Source organism: Glandiceps talaboti, chromosome 6, assembly GCF_964340395.1.
Source record: "Glandiceps talaboti chromosome 6, keGlaTala1.1, whole genome shotgun sequence".
Lineage (NCBI taxonomy): Eukaryota > Metazoa > Hemichordata > Enteropneusta > Spengelidae > Glandiceps > Glandiceps talaboti.
Window position 1 is genome coordinate 19,488,092 of NC_135554.1, and position 10,121 is coordinate 19,498,212.

General features: G+C 35.0%; 1 protein-coding gene across 1 annotated transcript in view; it reads right to left on the reverse strand.

Moving 5' to 3' along the window:
* LOC144436216 (scavenger receptor cysteine-rich domain-containing protein DMBT1-like) overlaps positions 1 to 9,416 on the reverse strand; it is a 31,020-nt gene extending 21,604 nt beyond the window's left edge. The window contains exons 1-7 of the mRNA XM_078124945.1: positions 9,281 to 9,416; positions 8,605 to 8,686; positions 3,653 to 3,803; positions 2,827 to 3,002; positions 2,460 to 2,604; positions 1,736 to 1,899; positions 344 to 463 (exon numbers count right to left, since the gene is read on the reverse strand). Coding sequence (XP_077981071.1) covers positions 344 to 463; positions 1,736 to 1,899; positions 2,460 to 2,604; positions 2,827 to 3,002; positions 3,653 to 3,803; positions 8,605 to 8,671 — 823 coding nt within the window. The 5' untranslated portion in view covers positions 8,672 to 8,686; positions 9,281 to 9,416. The remainder of the gene's footprint in view (positions 1 to 343; positions 464 to 1,735; positions 1,900 to 2,459; positions 2,605 to 2,826; positions 3,003 to 3,652; positions 3,804 to 8,604; positions 8,687 to 9,280) is intronic.
* Between the last annotated feature and the right edge of the window lie 705 nt (positions 9,417 to 10,121).

The window sequence follows — 10,121 nt, forward strand, 5'->3', positions numbered from 1 at the left end:
CAACGATTGCCAACCTCAAGATAGAGGTATATAGAATGCAGATGAGTTTTCATTGAACTATCCCTTATTATCATTATAAAAATAAACGGAAATGGACAAATTTACTACACCGTCCAAAAGTTTGATAAGTGTGCATCCAAATTATGTGTCTCATTTAGACGATGACAGACAATTATTTGAAGTGAAGGAATATGAACGACAAATTATTGCATAACAGAAGGCATACATAAGCACATTTCAAGAACATACATACGCACAAATATATTCAACAGCTATTGATTTACCTAACTTGATTTTTGTGAACTTCTAATTAATATAACTTGCCAGATAATATGATACCCACCATTCCTGGTTGTCATGTCACAGTAGACCGTGAAACTGTTATCACCGTTATAGCCATCGGGATCAATTGTATAATATCCATTCGAGGTATATCCAGCTTGTCTCCACATACTGCATGACACTGTGATGCAAAAAGACTAAGTTCAAAAACAACAAAATATAAACTAATTGCCTTCCCTAATGGCAAAAAAGAAGTTATTGTTCCTTAACATACTGCCTGTATATGAAACCTCAGCTATGCTGAAGTGTGACGAAATGAAGACAGTACCTTGTTATTCTCACAATAATCTTCATAGGACACAAATGCTTATTATAATAAATGCATTAAATATTAAATTTGAAGCATACATTCTTAAGATGTGTTGCACAAAATCCATTTATCATGCAAATGGCTAATTACACAATTACCAACTAGACTGGTAGAACAAGTATGATTTTATTATATGTATGTGCAAACGTATATAGCTTTTAAAGCATACATTCTTATCATGTTGCCTAATTAAAAAATCATTATTAAGCAAACGATTAATCAGTATTCATTGCATGCTTACCAACATGTTATCAGTCCTGAGCAGCTGAGCTCGCTATTTTCGTAATGGTATGCATCAAATGTTACTAATATTGATAATAGATTTTTAGATATTTTATAGATAGGCAGACAGACAGACAGACAGACAGACATACATACATACAGATAGATAGATAGATAGATAGATAGATAGATAGATAGATAGATAGATAGATAGATAGATAGAAAGACAGACAGACAGACAGACAGACAGACAGTCAGACAGACAGACAGACAGACAGACAGACAGACAGACAGACAGATAAATAGACAGATAGGTAGATAGACAGGCAAGCACAAAATACTATATAACATAAACTTCCTTAATATGAAATCAATAACCTTGTGATAAAGCCAAATGTTTTCTAAATACATCTTTATATATCTTTTGATTTAAAGTCAAACGCAATTTTTCGTATGTACACACTATTGTTCACAACAGTCACTGTTGATTTGTTTATCGTAATTTCGAAAAACTATTGAACAGTGTGAGAGTAAACAACATAGTATAATGGAAATTTTACTTTCGAATCTTTCCATTTGTACCATAAGCAGTTTGCACAAACCTTATAATGTGCATTATATAGTGCACAACGGCAACTTTTGTTGTCTTAAGCATTATTGTGTTGGTAATTATGACCAGTTGATTAAAGAATTCAGGCTACAAGAAAATACATTTTAAGCAAACATCGTTGTTATATGCTTCGTCAGAATCATTTTCCAACATTGAAGGAAAAAATAAAGTGGTTTGACCTCAGAACATCTTAATGGTTTGAGTTTGGACAAAGTCATTGTATTTTCACTGAGATACTAAACACTACGAACCTTGTGTGCAACTAACCACCACATCTTCAGAATGAACACAGTTATGTTCCGACCATCCTCTGTGACGACATTGTGCTAATCTGGTTTCAGTCCCGGTACATTGGACATCGTCTAGCCAAATTGAACCACTGCCAGGTAAAGGTGAAGACACAACTCTTCCAAACCTGCGCCAGTGACATTGAAATGGAACGTAAGTATATAATGGATAGAAACTGGGCTTTAAAAATATATTATTTACTACTCCTAATGGCCTTCGAAGAAGATATATTTGACCTTCGAAGCCACGGCAACCTAAGTAATGCTATGGTTTACAAAGAAGCTTCGAAGAGGATTACATGTGAAACCATGCTATTGTTCAACGTCTTTGCGTTTAGGGGGACATTCACAAATGTCTTCATAGTCTTAAATTTTATATGTCCTTTATTCACTTTTAGGAAAATGATATATCGGACAACAATGAGTAATGCATATTGTGAGGTATGTCTTCATTTGTAGTAAACATAATATTGAGCTTAAATTTTAGTTATTGTTTTTGGATAACCGTAAGAAAAGAAATGGTCGGTTGACGAAAGCAGAATTCAAATAAGAGAGACAAGTCTACATATGCTGTATATGAAAGACTTTTCATGAATCGAGATTGAATAGCTTATTATCTCAGACTAACCCAAATAGGTACAGACATGTAATTCCAAAATTAGAAACAAAGAAAAATACAATGAAATACCTTAAGCCGAGTTGCCGACAAACTACAGAAGCCTCCTTTTCATTGAAATTATCATTGCACACAGTTCCCCAGTTACCACCATGAAACACTTCTACCCGGCCTCTACCAATGACACCTCCGGCTCGTATACGGATATCACCATCATCTAGCAGTGTAATTGATATTAATTTGTAATAATGATAGTTATTACATATGAAAGTCATTGACTTAGATGGAAAATGGAATTTATACTTCTATAGCAACTGTGATTTAAATATATAATATACAGTTTTGATTTATACATTTGAAATTACTTGAAACATTAATTTCTTGTAAATCTGATATGAGCAAAGGAATTACGAATATGAGAGTATATCATAGTTCTTACTCTGTGTGCCGGTACATGTAACACCTACATCTTCGTAATGTGCGCAGTTGTTCACACCATATTCGCTGTGTTCACACGATAAAACTGACAATTCACTTCCTGTGCAAGAGACATCGTCCAACCAAATTCGACCGCTCCCTTCTCCATACTTCGAATGAAAATCAGCTCTTCCATTACTGAAATTAATAAAGTAACATTTTTTTTACTGGAAATCATATTTACGCCACAGAAAGTTTGGATTTGAATCAGACTGCTTGTTAGTTTTGACTCTCCTCGATACCTATAATATATGATAGTGCTCATTAAATATTCAAGATCAAGTCACAAATAAGGTCACATATTTGTCATGAATTTGTAATTACTGTGTTTAGGTTCAGACATGGCGCTGTTTATACATGTCACCAAACACCCAGTTAGAGAAAATCGTATTATTGCAATAGCTGATCATAACATGGGTGTCAAGACAATAATTTAGATTACAACAATAAGATCTTAAACAGCGCCATATCTGAACCCAAACACGGTAATTACAAATTCATGACATACTTCTCACAGCGATCTAACCATTTCACAGTATACATATTCAGTTTACAATGTTATTACTAAACAAGGCTATAACATAACTCATTTTTGAAAGGTGGAAATAGCACTTAAATCAGAAAACGTTTTCTTCATTATTTTTAACATTTGCTTTCTTTGTGGAAAAGTTGTGAACTTTATATTCGAGGAGATAAAACTGCATTTTAATACTTTAACAATCCGATATACACGTATTAACGACTATGAACTTTGTAATTTTTGAGAAGATTGCGATAGAGGGTCGTACCTGTATCCAAGCTGTCGGCATACTACCAGAGCGGCATTGTCGTCAAATGTGTCGTCGCATACAGTTCCCCATTCTCCATGGACCAAAACTTCAACGCGTCCTCTGTCAGGTGACTCTCCATTCGCCAATCGAACGACAGAGACAGTTGCAGCTGGAAATTATCAAATATTTGTCATCATAACCAATGACATACGCCATCAATCAAAGTGCTCTGGGCAATCTCATAAGGTATTTCAATGTGTTTAGAATAAGATGTAACAATATTTCAAAGTAGAGTACATGTTTTGGTTTAATAGACCAACATTGTTCAAACATTATGAAATCCTTAAATATTACATGTTCAAAACGAAGATTATACAACTTACTGTTACACCAAGACAGTTATACTATACTACCTCATAAAACCTCAGCATTTGGGTATTATACAGACAGAATGTAGTGATCAAACTCTTCGAAAGAATTATACATTGTAGTACTTTCAATTATCATATACCTATAATCACGTCTCTGTGTATTGCTATGGAGAAATCGCGAGATCTGCCCGGACAGTAATTTTCTGTATCATGGACAGGCAAACTGTGCACAAATAAGGTCAATTGCGGGAATTTTGGACTACTTTCTTTCCCGTTGCGCGTTGCAAAAAATTGTTGGCATCCTGGGCATGTGTACGCTAATCAATCCGCCAGGCCATACATGTGATCAGGCCTCGACATTTGTTGAGATTAATAACGAACGCCAATTTGTTTTCTTTGTGATGTCCCTGTCTCTAAAAACTTCAAAATTATTGATTGCAAATGTATTTTAGCGCTTCAAGAGGTATATGATAAGACCTTTACGGCTTACGGGCACAATCTCGGTCCATATCTGGGCCATAACAATTAATAATCTACATGTTTATATGGCTTTTAAGTGATGTTCGACATGATTGTTCTCTTTCCTGCCAGCGGGCTTGCAAAACCATAATCTTATCGTCACAGATTTCTTCACCAGTTTGTTTTTATATTTCGTGCGCATGCCCAGCTTCGGGATATAGTAGCTAAACAGTGCCGTAGCCTGGGGGGGGGGCAAGGGGGCAGCTGCCCCCTGAGATTTTGGAAAAGAGAAAGAAAAAAAGCTATTTTTTGAATATATAGCGATGCTATTAAAATCGTTATTTACGTGACGATTCCTAGCATGCGCGATTTCAATGGATAGTTCACTAAAGTGACTGTACACTCACTCATGGCTAATATGTATCTTATATCGCTATTGTACGCTGGCTTAACTTTGACTTCGAAAGTGTCCAGTTAAAAATTGTAACTTTTTGCAGCAAATTAAAAATTCTTTGCGCGAGAAAGTACAGAAGTGCGCACATGCACTGTCCATTTTCTGCGAGTAATAGTAGTCTTGAAAGTCTCCTTCATTTGAAGATAGCAAGTCGCAATTATAATGTCCGCGAGTGAAAAAAAAGACGGAAAAGTCGTTCAACGTGAGGTTGCCTACTATGCTGCATGCAGTGACTCCGAAGATGCGCTCGATCTCATTTACATCTTGTTCCTTATATTAAAACATTTCATGCTGATAAAACGGCAGATCTCTTCTTGGAATATTTGGTGGCCCTGAAAAACTATTAAACTAGGTACGCAGTTTAAGATCCACTATTTGAAGATATTTCTTTCAAAAATTGTGTTCGACGTTGTCTTTGGTTAAAATGTTGTTTGATATAATCATCTCATTGCATACTGTCACTAGTGTTATTCCGCAATTCATTTTGAAGTGACAATTTGCTATGGAAAGAATGGCCCTGAATTTGTAAACAGATCTAGAGGTGTCCCTTCGACATAAAAATCCAAACTTCACTGAGTTCACCTTGGGTTCCGACATAAACGAGGCCATAACAGTTTTGGGAGTTGGATAAAGAAAATGATTATTTTGTTGTGTTACTTATTTGAGAAAGCACCATCCATTTTTTTTACTTTGAATGTGACATCTTTTCGGCAACTACATGTACTTTGAAAGATACGACATTAGGCCAGAAAAAATGAAAAAGCTATTCAACCTACCCATATATTTTTATTGGTGATGGGCAATATATCCTCATGTGGGCTTCGCATTTTCTTTTTCAAAATTAAGGATATTTCTTTATATTTTCTGAATAGTACATGTAACAATATACATTTGAGTCTATTCCAAATCATATAATATCTTATACAGTGGTTTACTTGGCATACAAGCATGAATTGAGATTAAATATCCACTGTGCACTAAAAAGAATTGAACAAAAGTTTACGACCATTGTGTCATCAAAAGTCTGAAAGTCTTGAAATGTTTTGCTCTTTATTCGGTATTTTTGGAACGAAATTAAACTTCAGGAGAAATCATTTACCATGTGCACATCCGCATAATATCTTTCAGCTTTGCCACAACAAAATACACTTCCAGATAATATGCAATGCATAGCATAATTGTTTCAATTCTGGTATTTTATAATGTCTATGGTGATTTTTTATGCCACTAAACGGCCTCCTACACTGTCTTATTTTCAATTTATTTTTCACCTTTGGAGTTGTCTCCTTCCAATGCACCATTGTACCATATGATTTTATATCTCCAATGTAGTGTAGGTGACAGAAGGGGTGGCTAAAATAATGCTTGAGTTTCAATTGGCGGGGCTTACATGTAACATTTTTTGAGAAGAGAGGGTGAGAGAAACTACACCATTTGTTTAACCGTAAATTGTGTACATTTCCTAACTGTAGCTATGCAGACAAATTGTATGAGATAGTATCAAGATGACTGAACTCGGCCTGAAATATTTTACTATCATTATATGGTTTGTTTTATCCTTGTCAAGCATTGTGAAAAAATGAAATCGACCTACTTACCCAATGTGATGGGTTAGGTTACCCGTTGACAAGCATTTGTTATTTTTTCTGACCTTACATATGATATTTAATTGTGTATGCTAAAATATGTATTATGTAAATTGCAAATTTATGTAAATTAGCACTTTCCTTAATTTTAAATGCATGATTGCACCAAGACAAAGTTCTGCCCCCCTTGGCAATTTAGTCAGCCCTCGGGGGTAATGGACGTCTACTAGCCTACGGTGAAGTATATTTTGAGTATTCAGTAAGCAGACAATCTCTTCCCTTTTGTATTTGTGTGCGAATCGTTGAGTGTTTTGGTCAAAAATGATATTGTAACATGCTTTCTAACCGGATGTCATCTGAATGCCTTCCGTATAAAGGGCAACAAATATGTCAGTATGTTAATTATCATTGAAATTAAAAACTACACCGACAAGATTTATAAGAACGATATCATAATGTATATCAAAGTTTTGCGTTAAGTTGTTTCTGTACATTAATAATTACAAGTATTGAGTTTACGTTCGTTGTACTTGTATCTGTGTAAATAAAACTGTTTCCTCATTGTTTGAAAAGTACATGGGGGAAAGTCTGAAAGTCTAGCGCATAGGTGAGGACAATGGTCTACGACAATTTTATCACAAGGCGTCAACATATACGAAACACTGTTTTACTTGTTATTGAAAGTTGACACCAAGTCACATCTATTAATGGCTACTTCCTTGTCATACAGTAATATTAGCCTTGTTTCAATGACTTTTAATAAGATTCAACATTCCCACTTCCTTAGAAGACCGTCTCGGTTGATATGACATTGTGTAAAATGTTATATCAGCTACGAAATGTCCTCTGTTGGTATACTAGCGCTGGACAACTAACATTAATTATAAGATTAGATGTTGTGTTTACGATACATGTATATTTATCAACGACGACTAGACACGCATCTTTGAAAACACTAAAGTCTTTAGTTCTTCTGACACTATACTAGTTCTTGACAAATAAGGCGAGATCTATCTATCTATCTATCTATCTATCTATCTATCTATCTATCTATCTATCTATCTATCTATCTATCTATCTATCTATCCATCCATCCATCCATCCATCCATCCATCCATCCATCCATCCATCCATCCATCCATCCATCCATCCATCTATCTATCTATCTATCTATCTATCTATCTATCTATCCACCCATCCACCCATCAATCCATCCATCCATCCATCCATCCATCCATCCACCCACCCATCCACCCCCCACCCACCCACCCACCCCCCACCCACCCACCCACCCACCCATCCATCCATCCGGTACCATCCATCCACCCACCCACACACCCACCCATTCATCTATGAAACACTAAAATAGAGAATATACCCACTCTACTTGAAAATAGTGGATACATATGGGTACAGTAAATATTACCATTCTTATTTGAAATTTTGGTTTTTGAAACAACTGATTATAATAATAATAATAATAATTATTATTATTATTATTATTATTATTATTGTTGTTGTTGTTGTTGTTATTATTATTATTATTATTATTATTATTATTATTATTATTATTATTATTATTATTATTGTTGTTGTTGTTGTTGTTGTTGTTGTTGTTAAGTGTTAAGTGTTTCATTAGCCGTCAGAGAGTGGAGATGTGGATTAAACTATTTTAATGTGGGAGCATTTGTCATCATTAGATAAACTAACCAAACGCTATTTAGACTATTCATGCCGCTAATTTCAATATTTTAAGGAAGGAAAAAATGATAACAAAGACAGGCAGATAGACAGACAGACAAGCAGACAGTGAGTCAGACAGTGAGTCAGACCGACCGACAGACAGATAGACAGACAGACAGACATACATACATACATACATACATACATATAGCCAGACAGACAGACAGACAGACAGACAACTCGACACAACCACAAAGCATTCCCTTATGAAAGCATTGCCGTTAGTTGCTGAAGGGTGCTTGCGTTGATAACAAATATTTTCATACTGACTTAAGTTCAATAACATTCCCTACCTCATTTTTGTGATAAACGAGAGTTATTTTATTCTGATAAGAGAAACAAAGTTTGTGTACTTACTTGACTGACGGAGGAGACTCAGCAATATAGCCACTACACAGACGGTTTTTGACCACTTGTACCTCATCTTGGTTTCGAAGTCCTTCAAATTAATATATGAAAAAAAATATTTACTAATAGGTTTGGTCGAAGACAAGTATTTTATCTCTGACTATATGAAGCAATGCATTGCGCAAAATGAAGAACATTATGGGACAAACTAGAGAAATTAGAATGAAGCATCGTCAAAGTCAGAAGAAAAAAACTCAACATTTTACAATCTTTCGCAAAGTCCCACACGACAAAATAACCTAGAAAATTATAAAAAGCTCAAAATCACGAGAGTTAGAAAACTCACAACGGAGAATTTGAAAAAGTACCACTACACATCAACTCCCGTTATTCAATCCTTCTTTCCGGACGCCATGACATTATGGAACGACTTACCACAAAGTGTTGTTACGGTAATATCAATCATGTTAGACTTTGAAAACCTACATATAAAATAAGAACTCCACGAGGTCCATCTAAATGCCCACCACCACTCTCGTCAGAACCTTCCAGTTATAGTCCCTGGTGGACCAATTTTGGAAGTGAAGACTATAAGGTACAAGGGTATTTCTACAAATTTGATAAGTCAAAGAAAATTAGGTGGTTAGAGGGGCAGGCAGACATCGAAATAAATAATATTACTTACCCAACGAGTTGTGAAACCTCACTTGTGGGACAACTTAACTTTGACGAGACTCGTTGTAGAGTGAACAACTTGTATGATACAACGTGGCACACTAAAATATCGAATTCGATCACTGCTCAACTTCCTTATTACTGCATGATTGGCTTATCAAGAAGAGTGCATTTCACTCGGATATAGGGGTACATCACTATGAATACTGTGCGGCCAAGCGTGTCCATGTGATTAAATTCGAGAATAATTTGACGCAATTATAGTTTTAGATAATATGCAATCGATGATGATACAATGTATAGCCAAGATAAAGTCAACAGAATGCAAATATTAACATTCCCTCTCGTGTAACCTACGATATATAATATACACCCCTTGCAAAAAAATGGAATGTTCTTACTTATAACATCAATAATGCAACACAGGCCAAAGTAGTATAAAAATATTATGGTATATGCTCAAAATGGCACTTCAGGAAATATATCAATGAAATTGGAGTAACACTGTAGTCGTAGGCGTAGTTGTGAAATTAAATGATCCGATATTACATGTTTCGTTTTGTTTAATTTCGTTTGTTACTTTCATTGCCGACTAGTTTAATCTTGGCGGTATAGAAAAACGCCCACTTTTCTCAATCAAAAGAAGTATGCGATTTGTCTGAAAATTCAGAACTTTTCAATCAAGTTTTAACACTGAACTCAAGAAAGTTAACATTAGAATTCATTTTTAAAATCAATTTTGCATCCTAAATTCTATTTTTATTATGACAGATTGTTTTATAGAGAGATCGCACTATGTGTGTTAATTGGTTAGTGACTTCTGTGGGTACCTATTAAGAATATATGTATGT